The sequence below is a fragment of the Parambassis ranga genome, chromosome 21, assembly GCF_900634625.1.
Source record: "Parambassis ranga chromosome 21, fParRan2.1, whole genome shotgun sequence".
Lineage (NCBI taxonomy): Eukaryota > Metazoa > Chordata > Actinopteri > Ambassidae > Parambassis > Parambassis ranga.
Window position 1 is genome coordinate 4021680 of NC_041041.1, and position 23692 is coordinate 4045371.

Consider the following 23692-nt stretch of genomic DNA (forward strand, 5'->3'; position numbering starts at 1 on the left):
ATTTTCACAATAAAACTCTCAAACAAGCTAGTTTGGTAACAGTTCCTACACTTATTTGTCAAAAAACTTAAAAGTTATCAGACTCCGAGGTATTGTGTTAAGATTAACAAACACAAAAATGAGAAATGAAAGTTGTTGATAAATAAAAGTGACAAAGCTAGGAATCATTATTTCCGGTCATATTTTGTTTTGATTTCAGAATAATAGTCTGCAGGTTGTGCAGCACGACTTAAAAACTGTTAATTTGCTATAATCTAGAAGTAACTTTGAATAGTCACACTATTGTTGTTTGGGATATGAATAAATATGTATTGTTATTGTCATGGTTTCTTATTATTTTAGCTGTTTGTGGTAATGTCCACCAGACGAGGGATTTTATTGTGAAAACGTGTCTGTGACACCCCGGAAATGTGCTCTTTGTGTTGTGTGTGTGTGTGTGTGTGTGTTGCTCCAGAGAAGTCTATCAAACAAGAGGCAATAGACCTTCCTCCTCTGTGCTATATCGACAGCTACCGGATGGTGGTTCCGTCTTAATTTTTTGCGGAAGTGATGATAGTTTCAAACCATCCAACATTATGTAAATTGTATTTCACAATCGTTCACATTTGCCTCGGTGTCATGTGGACACTGATCAGTCAGGATGATGTTTGACATGTCAGAGATCGATTTAAATAAGTCTGCAGTTTGCAGTAAATTATTATGATTAAAAAAAGATGCACCAATAGAATAGTCTGTCTCAGCAATAGCACATATTAAAATGATAGTTTGGGTGTTTTAGTTACATCTTGTTGCTGCTGTGCATTGTGGAAGAAAGACAAAGTAAAGCCATTTTAGAGCTGCAGGGTGTGTGTGTGTGTGTGTGTGCGCGCATCTCAATCCCTTGCAGCGACTGTTCAGCCAAACCTGTTTTCCTTCGCAGAAAGGGCTGTCTTTATTTGGTCATCACATGAAAAACCAAAGTGCCAGTGTGCCAGCGAGTAGTTTCTGTGTGCATTCCTGTATGGAGATTCCACTGCTTTTGTTCTTTTTTTTTTTTTTGGTTGTTTTTAATTAATTAATATGGCATGTCTTTGCAGTTTTCACTCTACAGTCTTCAAGGGTTGTCTTTCACAGTAGCCCACGCCCGTGCATGGGATGAAGTAAATGTTGATTATGTAATCATGAGCTCTCAGGGCAGACACCACGGGAACATTTCCCGGATAACATCACCTCAAATAACTGCAGCGACGCTCCTGTAACAAAAAAAAAAAAAAAAAAACCAGTGCGCTGCCACATATGTTGTGTTCTCTGACACACACACACACACACACACAATGTATGTACAGAACATTTTCCTTGCATTCCTGCCTCTCGGGCAAGCAAGCATGCGCAAGAGACGCTCCGCTTTCGCCTTATTTGGATATGGTAATGAGTGGCGGCGGACAGCCAATCAGAGGAGAGCAACGTGTACACGTGACGCAGAAAGACCGCTTGGGAGGCGGGGTCAGCGGCGGAGCTTAGGTTAAAACCAGTGGACAAGACACAGCGCATTCAGTGTAGGGAGAAGCAGGGACTCACTGTGAGGGGGAACTTTGTTACTATGAAACTTAGGAATATTTACAAAATATTGTAAAAATTATCAAAATCCCTCGTGAATCAATAACCTGCCCATAGGGTTTGAGGTTTTTAGTTTAGTTTGCCCGGAAAGGGCTTCTACACTCACTATTCTTACACTTTTTTTGAAAGAATGTGTGAGACAGACAGTTAGCCAGCTAGCTAGCTAGCTAGCTGAGAGGTGATACAGGCGGCAGGAGAACAAAAGATTTTTTTTGCGTTTTGGCCGGTTGTACTGACACCAAGTCCATGCAGAACGTGTCATTACCATCACAATGCCCGTTTTACTTTTTCTGATAGACACGTCCGCTTCAATGAACCAGCGCACCCATCTGGGTACTACCTATCTGGACATAGCAAAAGGCGCTGTTGAGACTTTTATGAAGGTACTGTAACCACGGGACACATTCATATTGGGAGATCCCCCGAGCGGGGACTGCAGTTTAGATCGTCATTGTACTGTTGCAAGCTCGCCTGTCAAACCTGATCTCTCGATAACCGTAAAATAATTCTCTACTTTTTCCCCCCCCACACAGCTCAGAGGGAGAGATCCGGCGAGCCGAGGGGACCGGTATATGTTGGTAAATTTTGAAGATGTTCCGTACGGGATAAAGGTAGAGTTTGCTTTCGGGTCATGTCCAGCTTTACATTGCGCAGATTGACTGTCCTTCCATCCTCTCCACCACGTTGTGATCGCTACATCAATTGTATAGAGAAAATCTTCAGGAGGAGCTTTCATACCCCTTTTAAAACATGGCCGACATTTTGTTTCAATGTGAGCAGCAAGGAACTCTGGGTGTTATTTATACAGCGAGGTGATATCTAGAGGGGAGGGGAGGGTGAGGAAGAGGAGGAGGAGGGGGTGACAGACTAGCCTACTTTACTTGTTTAGTCCAAATTGCCACTTTTAGTCTATACGACTTTGTACTTTATGATGTGAAGCCGGCCGATACTGAAAGGGATCAAGGTCTGTGGTGACAGAGAGGAAGCGACCCATTTCTCAGCTTACAATAATAAAACAAACTATTCTAACATTTCTATAGAAGTTGTATAGGCAGCTTTTTTTTAATGCATGTTATATTAATCCAATGTTTTGTTTTTTTGTTTTATTTTGAAAGGCTGGATGGAAAGAGAGCCATGCCACATTCATGACAGAGTTGAGAAACCTCCAAGCAACCGGACTCACAGCTATTGGCCATTCCTTGAGGACCGCTTTTGATTTACTCAATGTCAATAGATTAGTGACTGGGATAGACAACTATGGACAGGTATGTGTGGCGCTGAAGAGGCAGACAGGAAATCAGGTTCTTAAGGTTCTGTGTCAATGCACTCACACACACACACAGACATCCCATCTCCTCCCTCTCCTTCTCCTCCTCCCCCCTTCCTCCCCATCTTTACCCTGCTCCCCTTCCTTCCCCCAGTCTTACAAGCATCAACCACCTGCATACTATGATGCAACACATCAGTCATATGACACAAAACAATCATATTTTTCTTAATTTTAGAGCTTTTAAATTAGCTTCTAAACAGAAATGCATGATTAATTTAAACTTTTAGGATCTCTTACAGCTGCAGCTGGGTCTCATAAGAGACGGTGCGTTTTTAAATAATTAAAATATTCTTTAGAAACGTTCTTTAAACTGGATGTTACAGATGATATGTCGGATGTTTTGAACGGCTCAGTTTTTAATCTGTGAAGCCTCTACTTGCAGCCGAGTGAGCCTGCGTTCACATAAAAAAAAAAAAAAAACTCCTCGCCAACGAATATTCCACAAAGTCTGGAAGCAATACAGAGTTTCAGGCCCACTTCCAACAAGTGCCACATAATTACATCACGCATTTATTTATTTTTAAAGCCCTACTGTAGCTGTGAAGCTTGTGTAAGACGGAGGTCCAAATAAAATAGAAATTGTGAGGTTATATTTACAGTTTTTTAAAGGGGCTACTCTCACGTCAGCCTGATGACTTATCTGCAACAGATGTCCTCTTTCATCACGCTGCTTAGCATACAGAGTTACACAAACTGACCCAGCTCTGATTTACTCTCATTAGAACAAACAACAGGAAGCAGCAGCTTGCAGGAGATGCAACACTTCACCCTGCTTGTCAGTGTCGAATCTGAGCAGACTAGTTATTATTACCATGTAGTCCGGTCTGAGTTCTGTTTGATACAGAACCGGGACACGTGTGTTGGAGGTAAGTGGGAGTGATAATGAATGTTTAATTAGCATTTCCAGAGGAAAATAAAATGGAAGATCCCCACCAGCCCCCGGGTAATGCATACATACAGCATATATACATAATGCATGGCAGACACTCTCGGGGAGTTTGAATGTCAAACAGGAGCGACGCTGTCTGATGCCGACACACGTGTTCTGTGATCAGCACAAGGTCAAGGTTACCTCTGCGTCCTGCGCCGGTCCCCCGCTGACCTCTTATTGACAGCTTCATTTGGCAGTAATTGTAATTTAATGACCTTCCTCTTCCTCATATGCCTTTTCACAGCTGAAGGAGGTCAGAGTCTGAACAGATGGTGCCCGCCCACAGTACAATTACAAGCAGCTATACTGTTTTGTTTATTGCTTAGTTTACAAAAGAGGTGTTAAACGGCTCTAATTAAGAACTAGTGTTCTTCCTATGGATGACCTGGATTTGTGTGCACATCATCAAATTTTAGGGCTTGATTAATCATATTTGCTTTGCCTCCTTCAGGTGCTTTTAGTGAATGTTTTCCCAGGAAGCGGAACAAGTGTGCTTCCACGTAAAAGTAATTTGTTTATGGGCCGAGTATGTTGTTAACTCTTTGAGAGCAAGGAGTCACCTTTTAAATAGAGACGCATGGAAATCCTGCAGATCCTGAGATCAGTCGGCGCACGTTTTTTTCTGAGCAGAGAAGCTGTCATGTTGAAGCTTTTTCTGGTGAATCTGTTGTGTTTGAGGTTTCATCAGTGCTCTGATAGCTGCACTCTTTTTGTTGTTGCTGTAAATCAAAGGCCAAAGTGATGCGGTAGTAGCTCAAGCTGCCTCGTTTTATAACTCAATATAGTTGGCTTTGCTTTCCAGTTTAATCCACTCGCAGAAAAGTTCGATTTTTCATCCTCAGTGCTGACTAGAGGTGTAAGTGGGGTAGAGAGCGAGGAGACAAAAGGGGAGAAGGCCTCTGGGGGAGTTAATGTTGCCCTGGAGTGCTTCTGCCTACAGTAACAAAGAGCCCTCCAGGTTGCCAGGCTTCCAGGAGATGAGTCTCCCCGGGGAGAGGAGGAAAGAGGGTGTGTGTGGAGGTAGAGAGAAGGAGACAGCCGGCGGGTAATCCTGACACTGATCACAGTTTCATTCCAAGAGAGCTGCAGGAAAGGGAGGACAGGAGAAGGGATGAGCGAGAGGAAATGATGATGTTAAGATGTCAGCAGGGGTGATGAGCAGGAATCTAATGGATCTCCATCATCATTGTGGCAGCAGGGCAGAACTCGTGGCGACTCAGTGGAAGGCTGCACAGACAGGTCTGCAATTGGCTGCAGGTTTAATGTCGCGTTTTCTTCATTAGCGTCGTCTAGTCTTTATAAAATTTAAGTAGTTGTTCTTGGCTGTTCTGTGTCCTCGGTTTAGATCAGGGCTGCCCGGTTTGGACTAATTGAAGTTTATAGCGTTTGAAGTACATATGTGTATTGTCCTCTTATTTTGAAGGTTAATTTTACATCTTATTTTGAAAGGAACGATTGCCTCACTAGCTTTAAGTCAGGTGATCGAAACTGTGCAGAATAAGAAAATTGATGCAAAGAAATTTAATGAGGATGTTTGTTATAATGAGTTTTTAGTAGAAAAGCAGACGTTTTATTGTGGAAAGACTCTTGTGTGGCTGCGTTTGTCTTTTTTTTTTTTTAAAGCCTCATCATGACTGAAGTGTAATTCCATAGCAACGGTAAAAGCTAAGAGGGCTGGTGTGACACGGATGAAATGATTACTCGTCTGATCACCAACTCATTAGCATGTGCCTGAAAGTGCCCGACACCATGAAGGGAACTTGGGGAGGAACATTTTTTGCCAGGTTGTCATGGATACCTGCGTGGTAGTATCCTGCTCTGTGTACTTTTGGTTGTTTGTGTAACCGGACAGATCCATCATTCAGCTGTACAGGTAGAGTCCAAGCCGAGGGCGTCGGTTGAGTTACCTGTGAGAACAGGATGGGTTTTATGAAGTGTGTGTGTGTGTGTGGTCCAGAGTGCTGAATGTTTGCTCACAGCACCTGACAGGCCGGCCATTTTTTTTTTTAAGTTATTCTGAGGCCCTATGTGGAGATCCCCAACCAAGGCTGATGCATAGTGATGAATGCAGCGCTGCTCCAGTTTCATGTTATCAGTGCAGAGTGCTGATGTCATGAAATATTGTGGGGGTCTGGCTGAAAAGAGGTTTCATTTGTCTCAACTCAGGTGACATTGACCTGCCAGCATGGAGGACAGAGTGAACACATGCTGCAGATATACACAGATACATGTCTCAGAGATATCAATGTTGTTAAAGCTGCGCTTCTATTTATCATACCGCTCTCTGTCTCACACACCCACTCATTTAAATAGTTCCTCTGTCATGTTTTCTATATAATGATGTATTTTCTCTGCATAGTTATGCCTCAGATCCCTAAAACACACACAGTCTGAGCAGTAATATTAACTCTTAGAGCTTGAATTTAATCTTAAAAATGTCGTTTGTGTCCCCAATCTGCAGGGAAGAAATCCTTTTTTCCTCGAACCCGCCATCATAATCGCAATCACCGACGGCAACAAGTTGACGAGCACCGGCGGAGTCCAAGACGAGGTCAGCCATAAGCTCCACAAAGGGCTTGTTCTCTCAGCCAATCAGGAGGACTTCCTGATTGGCTGGCGTGTCCGATCACACAAGCATCCATTCCTTCATCAAACACTTTCCTGTCACTGAGGGCACTCAAGTTTAATTCACCTCCCATGCTGATACATATTTATCAAAAAAAAAAAACACACACACTTCCGTTTGGCGCCATAAAAGTCTGAAAATAAGCAAATATTCAGATTGTAGTGGCCACGACCTCCTAGATGTTGAGAATGTTTACTGACTAGATCCATTTGGAAACTAAGAGATAAATCTGGTCTAAGTATCCTGTTGAGATAACAAGGAGCCATAAACTGAAAATATTCTATTAAATAGTAATCTATAATGAATAAATGATAGCAGCAGTTTAAATATGGTAAAAAAAAATGACATTTTGTCTTGATAAACCTCCTGTTTCTTAAACTCTGGGCATCCTCTCAGGTGACTCTATGTGAAAATATTAAATAATAATGGTAATATCTACCATTATTTATGCTAGTTATCATCTCTCCTGCATTCATCCTACATGTCTGATGTCTCCTCTCTGTCATAGACACAACTCTATTAAGCTACATGTCAATTTTGCAGCTGGAGAAACAAAAAAAACTTAAGAAGAAGATGGAGAGACGGAGTAGAGGATATAAGGCACCTTTGTGTATATATATTTAGTACAGCACCATCTTTCTTTCCTCTCCCCCGTGCAGCTCCACCTGCCTCTGACCACCCCGCTGCCCGGTAGCGAGCTGACCAAGGAGCCCTTCCGCTGGGACCAGCGTCTGTTTGCATTGGTGCTGCGAATCTCCGGCAACGCCTCTGTGGAGCCCGAACCCCTCGGCGGTGTCCCGTCGGACGATTCCCCCATCACCCCGATGTGTGAGGTCACTGGAGGTAGGTGGAGTGTTTATCACTTAAAGGGGCAGACACACAGTCATGACCCCAGCACCCCCCCCCCCCCCCCCCCCCCAGGCTGTGGATTTCTCCTGCAGCTCTGCTGGAGCTTTGTTGAGTCTTTGTTGAAGAGCTTGAGAAAGAATCCCATTATCTTGAGATAGACCTTGACAGAATCAGAGAGGAAACTGCTTTATGTAGTGGAGCCTGAAAGTTCAGGTGTGTTAAGTAGAAAAAAGGTTTTGGTGGAAGAGATGGCTCGAGTGCATTTAAGATATTGGAGGCTGCAGGGCTCCTCCTGACCCTGCAGAAGCTTTAGGACTGTGTCGCAACTAGTCAGTGAAGTAAGCAAGCCTGGCTTTGTTTACAGTTTGCATATCTCTCATCTTTCAGTTTCTCTTATGGGCCGATGAATACAGATGATTGTCACCTGACAGTGGAAAGAGTTGACCTTTTAGTTGACGTGTGAGGTGATGCTACGATCAGCCTTAATTCCTGGATGTGAGTTTGATGTGTCTTAAGCCTGCACACGTCTCCAGACTTTGTGGAAATGTTACTGTAGTTGACTACATTGCAGCTTGTTTTTTTTCCTCTTATCTTATCCTTTTTTCTACTTTAGACATAGATTTTTATCATCTGATCATTTGTACAGCAGGATGTTTAGGTTGCTTGTTGCTGTTGTCAAATTACCTACATGTGCTGTGTTTTACGCTGCCAATGGTTTGTAAATGACAGAGTCATTATAACCTTTATTTAGGAAAAAAATAAACGCATCACAGCCATCCTCCTCTGGGACTGACAGCAGCCTAAATTCTACAGCAGAACCTGGCAGAACATGCTGGGACAGGCTCAAAGTATTTATAACAGCAGATCAAAATAGCTGTTTGTTAAATGCATTCCATAAAGCTACTGATGAATCATCTCTGTCAATACAAAGAAAGGGGGAAAGTAGTGCAGTAGTGCATTTTATATGTGTGTGTGTGTGTGTGGAAAACCTGGTGACAGAGGCAGAGAGTGCCTTCGCAGCTGTTTTTCACTTCAGGGAGGGACAGCCCTGAGCTCTCTCGCTCTCTCTCTCTCTCTCTCTGCACTGTCTTGCTCAATATTCATTATTGTGTTTACAAGTGGGACCTGAAATACAAATCCTTCTGTTTTGGTTAAGTCCTTTTATTTGGAAGGTTTAATTATGGCCACAAAGTTCAGATTTTCATTGGAGGCCGAGGCCGTCTATGCAAAAATAAAGCAAGCAAGCAAGGAAGTGTAAAAATGGAACAAATCATCAGACATGCAAATCTTTAAAAAGTTTACATCCTTTTCTTCAAGCCTCTTCCTTTCTACATGTCCCCATATATATATATATATATATATATATATATATATATATATATATATATATATATATATATAAAATTGCATCTTTTGCACAAGATTCTATCAAAAACAACAACAAACTTTCCACTGCTCTCCTGTGTGAAGCCATGGTTGACTCGCATGGGACCAGCAGTCACATGACAAATATTATGTTATTTGAAGCATTCAGCTGATCTGCGGGTGATGATGGATTTATAGCTGTGTAAGACATGTTTGATTTCTCTCTGCTTCTGGCAGTGATTGTGCTGTTTCCTGAGAGGTGCAGGGCTTTAAATTGCAGTAAAAAAAAGCCAACTACTGCTTGTGTTTCGAAGGGTTAAAGCCCCATCAGGACACTCTGTGCTGGCCTGTAGAATAAACCCTTCACTTGTAGACTTTCTATGGCTCCTATCTGCAGTCCTCATGCTGCCAGTTTGTGGAAGCAGCAGCTGCCAGGAAGAACGCGCTAGAACGATGCTAATGGTGTTGGTTAAGATTAACACATGCACACATACAGAGAACAGAGCACAGCTCTCAGTGGTGCTGAATGCAGAACATGACACAGCTCCATTGTCAGTGATGGTCTACAGAGTACATGCTGCCTGTCCAGTACTGCTGATGGCAGACCTGACACAAAGCCACAGCCTATTGAAATGAGCGAGTGAATGGGTGCACGGCAAGGTCACTAGAGGTGAAGTTGGAGGCAGTAAAATGGCCACAAGGCTAAATTAGACGAATCAGTTGTGGCTTTGTGACTACGTCTGAATCATGGCCTTTGAACATGTGATTGGTGCCGGGACAAAAACAGAGATTCACATTCAGTGTGACAGGCGGATATGGCCCCATAAAGATGAGACCAAAGTTAAGTAGAGTGCACTTGTAATGGGCTGCAGTCAGCTGTACTGAAAGTCCTACTGTCAGTCATGGTGGGTATTTTTGTCAGTTTTTCATCTAAGAAATAAAAGCTTGAGTTCAATCTTCATTAAAAAGGATGTTTAAAGAGGTGAATGAGTAAAGTGTGTTGTTTTCTTTCTCTCTGCTGCCCCCAAGTGGCCAAAAATATCTTACTGCAGCTTTAAATCTGCTAAAAACACTCAGATGAAATAAATTTAATATATAACTTTGAATTGCATTTGAGAAAAAAAACTGAGGTTTTAGATTTTTATACAGATAATATTTTGCATTTTGGTTAAATAATCCATCTTGAAAGAGGATGAATCTGGGATTTATTTTGTATTTTGGAGAGGTTAACTCACAAACACTTATTCCTCCTGTGTTGAACTTACTGGTGTTGTGCCTGTCTGCTTGTCTGTGTTGCAGGACGCTCCTACAGTGTGTTCTCTCAGCGCATGTTGAATCAGTGTCTGGAGTCTCTTGTGCAAAAAATCCAGAGTGGAGTGGTGATAAACTTTGAAAAGACGGGACCTGACCCCCCTCCACTAGAGGGTAAGAGAGAACTCGCCCTTTGCTTTAATCTTGTCCGAGCTTTTCTTTCCTGTTGTTCATGAACAGTTGTTGGATGTCACCGTTTACCGTCACCTCCGTGTTTAACTGCTGACACATTTATTGTTGTTGTTTCATTAACACCTCCTTGTTGCTGTCGGTTGTTTGTGCACAGACGCTCCAGCCGAGGTGTTGAAGTCCGGTCCGCAGCCTTGGCACTGCTGCCACAAGCTGATCTATGTACGGCCCAACCCTAAAACCGGCGTCCCCATCGGACACTGGCCAATCCCAGAGGCCTTCTGGCCAGACCAGAACTCCCCCACACTGGTAAGGAGCGTGAGCAGGAGTCCATTCATTTAGTTTACACATGAGTAACATTATATTGACAGACTACATCAGAGAGCGGAGGCTGCTATGACTCACTATCACATCTTGTGGCAGAAAGTGGTATTACACAATGATGTGGCCCCGGGTTCTGAGCTATACAGAATAAATCGCTGATCGTTAACGTGTTGTTTCTGTCTGTCAGCCCCCTCGCTCAGCCCACCCACACGTACGTTTCTCCTGTTTGGACGCCGAGCCGATGGTCATTGACAAGGTGCCCTTTGACAAGTACGAGCTGGAGCCCTCGCCACTCACGCAGTATATTTTGGAGAGGAAGTCGCCGCACACCTGCTGGCAGGTACAGCATCACAATCACTAGTGAACCACAAGACACACACACACCAAGCAGTCACGTGCAAAAGAATAGACCCAGACTTGTTTATGTCATGTTTTTGTTTGCATATTTAAAGAGTCTGGATGTCACTGGTCTTTAATTGATTTTCTTTCAGGTGTTTGTATGTAACAGTGCCAAGTACAGTGACCTGGGGCAACCCTTCGGCTACCTAAAAGCCAGCACAGCTCTCAACTGTGTCAACTTGTTTGTAATGCCCTACAACTACCCCGTGCTTCTGCCACTTCTGGGTAAGACCGGATGATCCACAGATGATCTAACGGATTTGTCGTTTATTTGCTTAATAAATGACGTAACTGTTTATTGATCACATCTTACAGACGACTTGATCAAAGTGCACAAATTCAAGCCGACCCTCAAATGGCGACAATCCTTTGAGAACTACCTGAAGACTATGCCTCCTTATTATATTGGGGTCAGTGGGTGTTTAACTTTTGTTAAATTGATAAACAGTCTGCAGCACTCTTATTGACTTATTATTGTCTTTCTTTCCACAGTCTCTGAGAAAAGCTCTGAGAATCATGGGAGCTCCGAATCTGCTCGCCGACAACATGGAGTACGGCCTGAGCTACAGCGTTGTTTCCTACCTGAAGAAGCTCAGTCAGCAGGTGTGTTATTGAGCTCTTATCGCACACGTCTACATTAAAAAAAGCATGTTGCTGCATTTTTGTTCTATTTCACTTTTCCAGACAAAAATCGAGTATGACCGCCTGATCGCCTCGATTGGTAAGAAGCCACTGCCGGATGCCGGCATTAAAGTGCGCTGCCGGGGCGGAGGGATCTCTCTGGCCCAGCGGAGGGACTTCATCCAGCAGCTGCAGAGTCTGACAGGAGATGCTCCGACTCTGCCCATGGAGCTCAACCCCAAAGAGTTTCAGGGTTTTCAGCTAGCACTGCTCAACAAGGTGAGCTGGAGCTGTGTCTCTGCCCTTTAGTGCAACAAATCAATGTCAGGATAATCATATGAAATGATGGCACCAATGAACAGAAAAATGACCGTCTTTCTTGACGTGTGTCCTCAGAGCCTAAAACCTCAGAGCTTCAGGAATCCCTACGACATCCCCCGCAGCCACCTGCTCGATCAGCTCAGCCGAATGAGGAGGAACCTGCTTAACACCAGCGTCTGCACCCTCAGAGGGCAGGACTCGGGTACGTCACAGAGGAACCATTAAACAAAATAAAGATATATAAGCTTGTGATGAACTAAGATTTCCCTGTTTCTCTTCTTTAGACCAGCTCCACAGCGTGCCAATCGCCCAAATGGGAAACTACCAAGACTTCCTCAAAGCTGCACCGCAGCCTCTTCGAGACGCAGACCCCGAGCAGCCCAAACGTTTGCACACATTCGGAAACCCCTTCAAACTGGACAAGAAGGCAAGTCTGACTCAGGAGCAACGAACAAAGCAAAATGCTGTTGATCAGATTCCTGATTATTCTATATTTATTGATTGATTTTCCCCTGCTCCGCCCTGCAGGGCATGATGATCGACGAGGCGGATGAGTTCGTGACCGGCCCTCAGAACAAAGGCAAGAGACCGGGAGACAGCAACAACATGACCGGTGGAGGCCCCAAGAGACGCCGCTGCATGTCCCCTCTGCTGCGTTTGGGGAGAGCCTACACGCCTCCAGTAACTCCACCCGCCAGCCCTCGACCGTCCGCAGGTGAGACGCGCGCCCAGCTGGAAGACGGCATCCTGATCAAGTAAACAAATAAACACAGTTCTTTTAAATCTCTGTAGACATGGACATGAGTGACGGCGCACCAGAACCCGACCTGATCATCAACCACCTGAACCAGAACCACTACAGCTCAGACTCGGAGGCGGATCATCCCTCCGACCTCCAGGAGAACCACATGGCTGCGGACGCACAAGTCCTTCGGCGAAGGGTGGATGAGGAAGAGGAGGAGGAGGAGGAGCAAGAGGAAAGGGAGAACGGACGGCATCGGGCAGGCGAGCCGCCACTGGGGTTAGAGGGAGGAGCGGAGATGGTGCTGATGGACGAGCAGCTACCTCGCTACCTGTCACCTGCAGCTCTGAAGAAGCACATCCACACAGAGACCACGAAGGTCAACAACGAGCTGAGGACGCTCATCACCAAGGAGATCAGGAAACCAGGCAGGCGTATGTATCCAGCTCCAGTTATAAGCTTCTTATGTCTTTATCTTTTATCTTTTTTTTCTTTCTGGGGAATTTGTTTCATTATTTTGGCCAAAAACGTTTTAACTTTGGGAACTTCAATCATTACATATAGAAAACACAGCATCACTTTTTGCATTCCAGATTACGAGAAGATTTTCCTCCTCCTGAAGCAGATCCAGGGCACTCTGGACACCCGGCTCATCTTCCTCCAAAACATCATCAAAGAGGCAGCGAGGTACGAGGTCCCTCTCCTTTCCTTCTTATTCTTAAAACAGCTGTAAACGGAAACATCTGCTCTCATGGTCAACTGGAAACATGTTACTGGATTTGTTGCCATTGAATGTGTTTAAAATTGTCGTTTCCTCTGCGTCAAGGTTCAAGAAGCGCGTTCTCATCGAGCAGCTGGAGAACTTCCTGGAAGAGATCCACAACAGATCCAATAACATGAACCATGTGGACACACTCTGAGACCCACTCATTCCCAAACTGAACTAACGATGAACCCGACAACCCTCCACATCCCCCTGAGACCACCTACCCCTATCCCCACCCCCACCCCTACCCGTCTCAGCTGTACCAGGGCCCCTCTCCCCAAGACAAGACGGCATCCAGCTCTCCAACGTCTTCAGTGGACTCTCTTCATTTCAAGCTGTGCTGACCCTGGACAGAAATCCAAAAGAGCGAGTGAGGAAGTGTTTCTTTGCTGCAGGTGAAGCCTATGCAACGAGATGTTGGGCCTGTTACTTTTTGTAAGTTCCTCTCAGTTTTCTCTTTATTCTATTGATCGGTGACAGACGGACAGGAAGGGTTCATCTCGCGTGTGCGTTCTCAGACATCTCAGGGTCAGACGGGATCCAGTGCAGACTCATCAAAGTCTTTTTCATTTGTTTCCTTTTAAGTAAGGTCTGTGTTTCTGGCGTTTAGGGGGCGATGAGCCCGTCATTCTGTTAAAAAGTCACTTCTTACACTCCACTAACTGGAGCACTCCACTGCTGTTCTCTGGGTCTGATTCGGCTCCAATTATCAATTTGTCCACTTTGCCAGACAAATAATTAATAGTATTGAGCACTAAGTGAATGTTTGGGGCACGTAAAATGAAAGCAAATTGAAAAAGGTTTGCAGGGATACAGAGTAAAAATCACCCTTAATGATGTGACATCATTGGCTGCAAATGTTGAAATACAGGGACAAAAAAAAAAGCTCAGGAACTGATACGAATGCATCATAAATCAGCAATAAAGTTGGAGCCCCACCCCACTCTTACACTTTACATTAACCACTGATATGCAACACGAACTATTGTCTGCTGTCGATGAACCGAGGTCTCGGATGCCCGCTTGTCCCAACATGCTGCCAAATAACCCCCCCACCCCCTTCTCTCTCCGCCATGAATCTAAAACCAACGTCTTGTCCCTAAACCATGAATGCACTTGTGTACATTTGAGAATCTTTATTTAATGTAATTTAAAAGAGATTAAAAAAACTTAGCTTTTGTTGCAATTTTGTTTGTTCGATGTTCTCAAATATACACAAACAAACCCAGAATGGAGGTCAAGAGTTGATTTCGGATTCAGAGGGCAGCCCTCTTCCGTTCCCTCCCTCCTCGGACAGGGACCAAAATCTGCCATACTTGTCTTTGTTTGTGAAGAGGCCGCTACCAAAAGAGTATTTTGAATACACTGTAAAGATGTAAATAACCCTAGAGTAATATTTAAAGAGAATGTTCAGTGGAAAATGGCCTTTTTGTAAGTATTTCCATGAATAAAGTTTCTATTTTACACTGTGAAGGGCCATGTAAATAAAGTGTTCTGTAAAGACGTGACTCTGTGTTTATTTTTGTAGTTAAAGTGGAGAGAAAGAGAGACAGAGAGGATCGAAAACACCCAATGTGTAAAAACGTATTAAAATTTTATTTACAGATATGTACAAAAATAATGTCCCTCTTCCTGAAGTGTCCGTGGACCCTCATTTTGGTCCACAAATAAATACCAGTAGTGAAATGGGTTGAAAGAGATGTGAAGTGTGTAGAAGTGTGTACAGTAAGGGCCTTAGGGTGCTTGGTTTGCAGGGTTCATTACTCGGCCCATAAACAAGATGGACCCTGAAAAAGAAAAACTTCTTTTAATTCATGATAAAACGTATGCTTTACAACTGCCCATAGAAGTGTCATCAAATCTAGGCTTAAAATACTGACTCATCAGCAAAATTCTTTAATTCTACATTTCCCAAAAGAAACGTTTTGTAGGGTTTGTAAACATACAAATAGTTAAATATCTCCAGACTTTTCCCCACAATTGTCAACATCTGTGTGGGTAAATGTACAAACTGATTTTAAATACAATTTTTGTCTACTTCTGTGTTATTACTGTACAAAAGACACAAGTTCTAGTTATGACTGTTCTGTTACCATCAAGCCCCTGAAGTTGTTTAGGGTTCAGATTTTTGTTTGCTGACCTGGCATTTTGTCACACTACCACTAGGGGGCGCCAAATGCAAATTTCTGTACATCCTCACACTGTGTATTTTAAAATGTGCACACAGACAGACATTTTCCCCACTCCCAGCTATTTAAGCATACCTAAATCAAACTTGATAAACATACAGTCTGCCTAAGGTAAAGGTAGTAAATTATCTGGACACTTCCTTTCCTTGTCTTGGACTGGAATCCTGCCCCCATTCTAACTGCTGTCCATACTTTTAGCATATATAGTCTTATGTCTGATTTTCATATGAAACCTGCTGTATGTCTGGAATCTTATGACAAAAACATGATCATATATGATCATAACTATGACATGCTATACACGTACTATGATCTCCGAGCAAGAATCTGAACCTGTTTAAGTGAAAAAATAAATACCTGTGTTAATCTGTCGAAGCAGGAATAAGAACGGCCGGTCCGCCTTGAAAACAGGAGCACGGGATCGTTTGAGTAGCACCATAGCTGCAAGGATAAAAGGCTATTAACTTCTTCTTCCTCACTTTTCTGCTGTGTTTCATCACTGCAGCAGATATTACTCACCGGTAGCAGCCGCTGCCTTTGTTCCATCCTCTGTGACTTCTATTCTTACATCATGGAAGGCATCGGACACATACAGACCCTCCACTGCAGGAAGGAGAACACCATCAGATACCAGCCAATTACAGATGATGTATTTATATATTCAGCGATGAACCGACCTGACATTCCAGTGAAGTCGGCTGATGTTGGATTAAAGGCGTCACTGATGCCCATAGCAGGAAGCACTGACCTTAGGTTGAATTTGTTCTGCATTCTGAATCTGTAAATAAAAACATTATCCCCATCTTTTCTGAACAAAACCCGAAGCTAGACATCTGCAATCCATGTTTACGATCCTCACCTGGGCAGGAAAATGTCCATCTTTGTTCTACGCAGGCCGGTGTCCCAGGACGCCAGGTGGCGTGCGGAGAGCTGAGACTCAAGAGTGGACAGCGGAGTCTTCCTCTCGCTGGGCAGCACCACCTGGAGGCTGAGCGAGTGGCCAAGATACGGCAGCTCCAGCACTGTGTAGCGCTGGTCCGACGCTGTCCTGAACTGACCTGCCCAGGAGATTAAAATGTTCAAGAGTGCACATTACGGCCTTTTCCACTTTTTTTGTGTATTTGATTTCTGCAGTTGTAAGCACGGACTCTTACCAAAGCTGACCTCGGCAGCCTGATGCATCATCGGCACTTTGATTGGGGTTCCATCAGACAGGGTGAACGGCAGATTCTGGGTGTTAGTGAATAGAAACTGTTTCTGCCAGACCCCTCTAAAGGCCACAATGTTGACCAGGGCCACCTGCAGCCGGTGACCCCACCACAGAGCTTCGGCCTGGGCCTCGCCTGATCCCGACAGCTCGCCGCTGCTGCTGCCTGACTGGAGCAGCAGTGACTCATCTGGCAGGTAACGAGATGACAGAAGAAGAAGAGAAAGCCATCAATCTACGGATAATGAGCTCATGCAGTCCCTTTAACATCTTAATGTCCAGACAATGACAGATTAGCAGCCATAAACTGTGCCTTTATGCTAGGGTGCTGGTGTTGCACCTTTTGTGATACACACAAATTCAGCAAGAGCGCAGACACAGACAAGAATCGATATGTCTGACTGTTCCGCATATTTTGACAGTGCCACCAAGTGTCAGTAGACAGCTACAACAGCCTTATTTCTGCAACTCTCCACACAGCACCACAGTGGAGAATTCAAGACCCAGACATCACAAAGAAAACAGACGCTAGCAGACAACCATTCTGCACCTCAGTGAGAGGAAATACCTCCAGCAGGTGGCAGCAGTCTTGTCATGGATAAAGGGTCACTAACACTCACTGGTGTCCTGACCACTGGCTATGTGTGTCAATGCTTATAAGCCCTGGTTTTTTCAACATGAGTGGCAGGTCCCTATTACACAGGGCTGAAAATCATCATTATCAGGCATCATCATCCCACCTGAGGCTAGATTTGGCATTATTGTCTGCATCTGTACTGTCGCTGACTTATTAGGCTAATAGCTTAATTAGGATAATAATGTTTGTGTGGGAATAGTATATTAGACTGTGTGGATTACCGTGGTTGTGTCCTGCTCGCTCCGGTTGGCTTCGAGTGTTACTGGGTTGGCTGAAGTTGGCCCGAACCACACTGGTGTTGGCCCACGCAGCTGCATGTTGAGTGAACTCAGTCAGGAGCTGGATGCCACTCTGGATGAATAATGTGCAGGTCTGCTGCAGCCACATACCCTGAGTCGCATTGCTCACATCCCCCTGTGAGTGCAGCAAGAAGCTTTGTACCTGGGCGTCTGTAGGACACAGAGAGGACTTGGTGAAGTGTTATAGGTAATGTATTGGCCATTAGGCCTCACAAAAATGTATTGTGAAATCCTAATATTAGAAGATTCCTGTATGAATTTGAGCTTTACTGACTTGCAGCAGTTAAAAACTCTATTTCCATCCCTGACTGACAAACAGGATCACATCTCTGAGCAGCAGCCCCAGCCCTCATTTTGTTTGTAATTAAACACACTGACCCCTTGACCCCGAGGCCAAGCTGCGGGAGTGGTTAATGAGATTAGAGCTGCTGTGGAGGCAGGTATTATGGCTCCAGACACCACTGTGCTCTGCAGGGCCAACAGCAGCAGCAGCACCGCTCCACACCACCTGGTACCAACAGCACTGAGGGCCACCAATGGCCTGACTCCCACAGCACAGCGAGCAGCAGCAGCTAATGCTAAGTTAATGCAGGCTGCCTCCTCCTTAAACCCCTGTGTTTGTAAAGAAAAACAGAGATGAATCTTACCGTTCACATTGTATCCTAGTGACGCCTCCAGCTGAGCCAGTGTGTTGCCCCTGGCCCCGATCTGCAGCAGGGCCAGAGACAGGGACACACTCACAGGCGACATGATCAGGTTGGAGTTGTTCTCCGTCTCGGTGAGCGTCTGGTAGAGGCTGACGGCGAACCTGTTGTGCAGCTCTCTCATGTTGTCCTGGAGGCTGCTGTTACAGTGGCTTCTCCCCAGCAACCACAAGCAAATGAAGAGGGAGGCCACCGGCAGGCGACACATGTCCTCAGAGCTGCAGGAGAGGAGGTGGTCCACAGGGTGTGATGGGAAAAATATGAAATTCTGGGAGACAAAAAAAGACAAATACTGACTTTCAGGGATTTGTTTTAAGAGGAAAATAGATCAGAATTTATGTGCAATACATATTATGTTGCAGATATGTTATATCAAACAATTATATAAGAAGTTAGCACCTGATCAGCACCAAGATCTCACATATTTTATGGCAAATCATTAATATTAGAGCAAGAGGACACTTAATTAGGCATTTTCCTGCTAAATTAACACTTTAGCTTTAGCATACTTCACTTATATTTGCATACTTAAAGTGATATTTATATGTAGCAAGGCTGATTACTGTATATTTTCTCATAAATCGTTCATTATAAATGATATGAATAAATGCTGGAAGTCACCAGTCCTCATTTTTAGGTACATATTTGACACTTGACCTGTTCTAATGACAGTAACCAGCACAGATGTGGCTCATACCTGCGGACAGGTGAGGTAGTGTCCGGTAACCTCCAGCTGTTCTCTCTGGCTGCCACCGACCATTCAAGCCTCTGCTCTGCAGAAGGGGAGCTGTGTCCTGTGCCCTGTCCCACCGGGTGTGTCCGTCACTGCTCCCCGGGTCCTCTCTGGTCCAGTCTTCTCTCACTGAAGCAGTCTGTAGTCATAAGACCGTGTTTAAAGGCGAACACGCTCTGTGTTTGCGGTCTCCGTCGGCGATGTCCGTACCACTCGTCCGGGATTCCTGCCGCCCCGGGGCTATAAGGAGCCAGGCGGAGGGAGGCATGTCACTGACCAGCAAATCCCAAACCGGGCAGAGGAGGGAAAAAAAACACCCACAAACACGCGCACAGGGCAGGCATGCATACACATTCTGTAAAAGTGTCATTATATATCCACTGTGTACTATAAATGGCCCCCAAAAAACACATGTAGCCACATTTACAACTAGCTAACAGCTACTTTAAAATCACCGCTAATATCTAACAGGAGCACAGACTGAATACAGTAAATTTAACACTCTGCTCTGAAGCGTGTGACTTCATATTATTCAGCAGTTTAATTTCGTTTGCTTTCTAAGAAAGATTTTAAATGCGAAGGTTTGCGCAGTTCGCCTAATTCGAAGCTAACCTTAACAGCGCTTTAGCTTAGCTTAGCTTAGCCTAGCCTAGCTTAACGTAAAGCGTCAATAGCTCGTCAGCCTTGATCCAAAAGTAACGAAGTCAACCTACTAGCACCTGTCAAAGTCATTAATTAACGCACTACATTGTTTAATCCGTTTAAAATGCGAAAAATATTATTTGTAATATTTGTTTTTAATATTTTGTTTTGGTTAGCCCAGTAGCTTTCCGGGGTCTTGTCGTCGCCATTACGTTGCCAGGCAACCAGCGCCAAGTGTTTTATTTTATTTTTTTTTATTTTATTTTATTTTATTTTGTGGTGGTTTTGGTGGGTTTTTTTTTAAAAGAATTTTACTTTTTAATTTGGTAAGGCTAGCTATTTCTCTAAACTCGTAGCTGCAAAGCTTAAGTATTTAATTATTTAAAATGTCAAAATGCTGTATATTCCACTTAAATAAGCACAAATCAACATTATGGTGGCATCAAATAAAAAGTCAGAAGACAATATGACTAAAGCTGTTAAAGAGAAAACACAAATCTTGGTATGAAAGACTATAATTGAGTCTTTTAATGTTGTTCCATTTAAAACTATTACACAAATAATAATCATTATTTAAATTATAAGAGATTATTAGCTCGTCAGTATAAATGATACATATCCTGTAAAATAATATCCATGAACATATATATGTCGTATATAAAAAGACAAAACATATGAACATTATCGTCAGTAGTGCCCTTGATTTCACCTAAAATCATCCTGCTGCTCGTCCCCTCTGCTGTTCCTCTTAATTGGGGACACGACAGTCAGCGAAATAAATTGTGAGTATTTGTTCCCATGAGGGCGAGAGCATGATTGGTAGCCATCAGGTATTTGGCTGCTTTGTCTAACAGGGGATTCCAGCCATTACTGGACTTGACTAATTAGTGCAGCCGTGGCTCGGCTTCATTAAACAGAGTCGCCACATTCTTTAAAACCCAACGACTCCGAAGGCAGGAGTTTGGAATTTGAAGGACTTTGTTGGAGGAGGATGAGACGGTCACGGTAACTGACCAAAGACAATCATCTGAAGAGATGCCACCATAAACAGCAGCTTTCATCTTGGGCCGATGTGAGGCCCCAAGGAGGAACAGTATGTAAGAGGGTCGCATTTGTGAAGTAGAAATAATGATTTGTGCTCTCTGTTTCTGATCCCTGGACGCTCTGCAGAGCGAGCTGCCGCTCCACTGACGCACAGTGCAGGAGGGTCAGCTTACTGTCACGCTGCTGAAAGGAAACATGATCATTATTCTCTTATATCTGCAGGTAATTATGCATATTTACCTTTTATTAGGCTGTACCTGCTGGAGTGTTTACACTTTTGTCTGTACTCAGAGGTGAATTGCTGCACTAACTATACTAGTTATATCTAATACTACTGCAGGTCAGTGTCTGCACAGGTCTGTGCAGGAACCGAGGAACACATTTATGAAAGTTTCAGAGGTCAGAGTTTCAGAGATATCGTAGTACACAAGTAACAAGGCAGGAAACCAGTACTGAGTGTCAGTGAACAGCACCGCATCCACACAGTCAACAAAACTACCAAAGAAAATCCAAGATACAGAAATGCTGATAGGTTAAGAGGACTCAAAACTTCACAAAACTTCCGACTTGTTATCAGCACACAGTTCAAAAACAAGCTGACGATACACATCTGAAGCCCTCATTGATGCAGAATGATGCTGTATATGTACACTTGGCCTGTTTAATGTTTTTGGTCGTTTTGTGTCTGTTTGTAGCTGCTTTTAGGATCTTTGTGGTAACGTTTCGGTTGTTTTTAGCCAGTTTTTGATCATTTTAAGTAGTCGCTTTCAGTCTCTTTGTAGTTGTTCATGTGTTTTGAAGCCATTTTATAATCTGTTTGTAGTCATTTTCAGCCTTTTTGTGGTTGTTTATATTGGTTTATGATCATTTCAAATCTTTTTGTGGACATTTGTATTTGTCTCCAGTCTTTTTTGTATCATCTTTTTTTGTATAGTCTTTTTTAAGGTCATTTTTGTGTCTGACCTTCTGCAGGTGACTCTTAGGTCCTGCTGAATGTTAGACCCACACGTGTATGTCAGCTTGTGTTTCCAGGGGCTTATCACTGTGAAAGTTTTTCCTTCCATAACCAAACATGTTCATTGATGAGTGTCTGTGTGACTCTGCAATGTCTCCGCCTTTCTCCACATGGCAGTAATTTAATCCCTAACGAGTGGAGACTGTCCCCAGGCTCTCCGTTTAGACCCCGTACCCAGGTCCCCTCTCCACATCGTCACCTTTGACACTGCAGAATAAAAATGAACAAAAACAACTAGAGCTACAACAGAGAAACAGAAGAAGAATAGAAGAGAGAACACAAATGCGTTGTAGAGATGCAGTTTGCTGTGACTGACTGAGTCACTCTGCTTCACCTCCAGTGCCCTACTTCCCCTCAGCCTCCGGGGCCTTTGGGCAGTTCAGGCGGAGAAGGATTAGAGGGGACCCTGGTGTGCGTGGCCGGGCCAGGCTGCAACAACGCCGGTGTCGCCAGAGCGATCTGCCAGGTACGCCACGGCGGATTAGAGCCACTAGTGCTGGCACTGGGAGAGGGGCGACGTGAGGGGACGTGTCCCACGCAGGCATCACCTCACGGGGACATGAGCATGGCTCCGGAGAACCATGGGAAGAAAAAAACGATGTTGGTGCTTGTCATTTTAAAGCGACGGAACATCAGACGAGGTGGAGAAATATCTTACAAATTCACTGCTGCAACAAAGAAATGACACATTCATTCATCATGCTGGCTCAGCTCCTCCTGTTGCACTATAGCGCCATCTGCTGCTGTGTGGGACTGAACAGCTGTTTCCCCATCTTTACGGTAAAATTATTAGTTGATCCAAACTTTACATGCAAAACAGTCGATAACTTATTAACATATTTGAAGATCCAGAGCAAAGATTTTGGGGTCAGGCTTTTGGAAGAGACCCAAGTGTTCACCTATATATATTATATATATTTACACCATGTATCTTTTTTGACATTTGTCCAATATAGCTGAGAACTACAACCTTTGTGAGTCAGCATCCCTCATACAGATTTCTTTTGCATCTACAGAGACAGTAAATCTCACTTTTTTGCTGCCGTATTTAAGATTAGAAAATGTTCTATGAAGCTTATTTCACAGTTTTGTGCAAAATAAAAAGTGTCCTCCTCCTTCGAGCAGAGTATAACCACACTTCAGAGGCCATGAAGTGTTTATGAGGTGATAAGATGTTTGAAGAATGCAGATGTCGCCCACCTCCTCACTGTGACTTTGCACTGCTGAACACTACATATGAAACGTTGTCAGGGATCTCTGAGGGCTGATCTGTTTTCCAGACTCACATTATATCACTCTGTATGTTCACTGGCCCAGGATGACATCACCTCTGCAGGGCTGAGAGGAGGAGGCTTTGCCGTGACAGCCAGCCAGTGGGCGCCATCGTTGAACTTCCCCTCTCCAGACTGTATGCATGTATGCAGACCACACAGACAGACTCACACCTGGTTAAGTGCTCAGACGCTGCAGAGGAGCAGGTTTCACAGGCCAAGCTGCGGCTGGAGGTCATTCAAAGGTTTCCCCTGACACACAAAGGGGAATCACAGACCTGCCTGAAACACTAACACTGTTTCAACAAGTCCCGAAGAACCTAAATTCATGTAGAGATTAGTTTAAACCAAAGGTACAGCTTGTTAATAGTAATAAAGTCTTTGGAAGTCCTGATTTCAAATGACATCTTTAACCTGAAGGTTCAGCACAAGAGGGCAGCACTGTACCGCATTAAAAACCTGGACCTGGTTCTTGTTGTCTTGTTTATAGTATTTTTGTAATAATTGATTTTATTTTAAAACACTATTGTTAGCATCTTTAGTTGGAGTTGACGTTGATGTTTTAAGATTAGATTTAGTTTAGATTTTTGTCATTATCTAATCTGATTAGCAAATTAAAAGACTAAAACTACAGCCAACTC

The 23692-nt window shown here is 43.9% G+C and overlaps 2 protein-coding genes across 2 annotated transcripts; one reads left to right on the plus strand and one right to left on the minus strand.

Moving 5' to 3' along the window:
• The first annotated feature begins 1545 nt into the window (after nt 1-1545).
• Nucleotides 1546-14205, plus strand: ints6 (integrator complex subunit 6). Its single transcript, XM_028393605.1, has 18 exons — nt 1546-1979; nt 2130-2207; nt 2712-2861; nt 6319-6408; nt 7143-7326; nt 9997-10122; nt 10295-10446; nt 10649-10801; nt 10953-11085; nt 11176-11270; nt 11353-11463; nt 11545-11760; nt 11878-12004; nt 12087-12229; nt 12331-12517; nt 12595-12978; nt 13138-13231; nt 13371-14205. The coding sequence occupies exons 1-18, from the start codon at nt 1869-1871 to the stop codon at nt 13462-13464; spliced, it is 2628 nt and encodes an 875-aa protein (XP_028249406.1). The 5' UTR covers nt 1546-1868; the 3' UTR covers nt 13465-14205.
• Nucleotides 14206-15044: 839 nt separating this feature from the next.
• On the minus strand, nt 15045-19162 carry serpine3 (serpin peptidase inhibitor, clade E (nexin, plasminogen activator inhibitor type 1), member 3). Its single transcript, XM_028394129.1, has 9 exons — nt 19044-19162; nt 18290-18614; nt 17565-17792; nt 16654-16896; nt 16359-16557; nt 16177-16277; nt 16019-16102; nt 15857-15940; nt 15045-15097 (listed from the first exon to the last, which is right to left on the minus strand). Exons 1-9 carry the CDS (start codon nt 19104-19106, stop codon nt 15045-15047), a joined length of 1380 nt encoding a protein of 459 aa, XP_028249930.1. The 5' UTR covers nt 19107-19162.
• Nucleotides 19163-23692: the final 4530 nt, after the last annotated feature.

Bases quoted from the DNA above. Each gene is read 5' to 3' on its own strand.
- ints6 (XM_028393605.1), top strand. From the start codon at position 1,869: ATGCCCGTTTTACTTTTTCTGATAGACACGTCCGCTTCAATGAACCAG. The intron at 10,123-10,294 runs GTAAGAGAGAAC...GTTTGTGCACAG, and splicing joins TGACCCCCCTCCACTAGAGG to ACGCTCCAGCCGAGGTGTTG. The intron at 12,005-12,086 runs GTACGTCACAGA...TCTCTTCTTTAG, and splicing joins CCTCAGAGGGCAGGACTCGG to ACCAGCTCCACAGCGTGCCA.
- serpine3 (XM_028394129.1), bottom strand. From the start codon at position 19,106: ATGGTCGGTGGCAGCCAGAGAGAACAGCTGGAGGTTACCGGACACTAC. The intron at 16,897-17,564 runs GTAATCCACACA...GTTACCTGCCAG, and splicing joins GCGAGCAGGACACAACCACG to ATGAGTCACTGCTGCTCCAG. The intron at 15,098-15,856 runs GTATTTATTTTT...TTTCTTTTTCAG, and splicing joins GCTTCGACAGATTAACACAG to GGTCCATCTTGTTTATGGGC.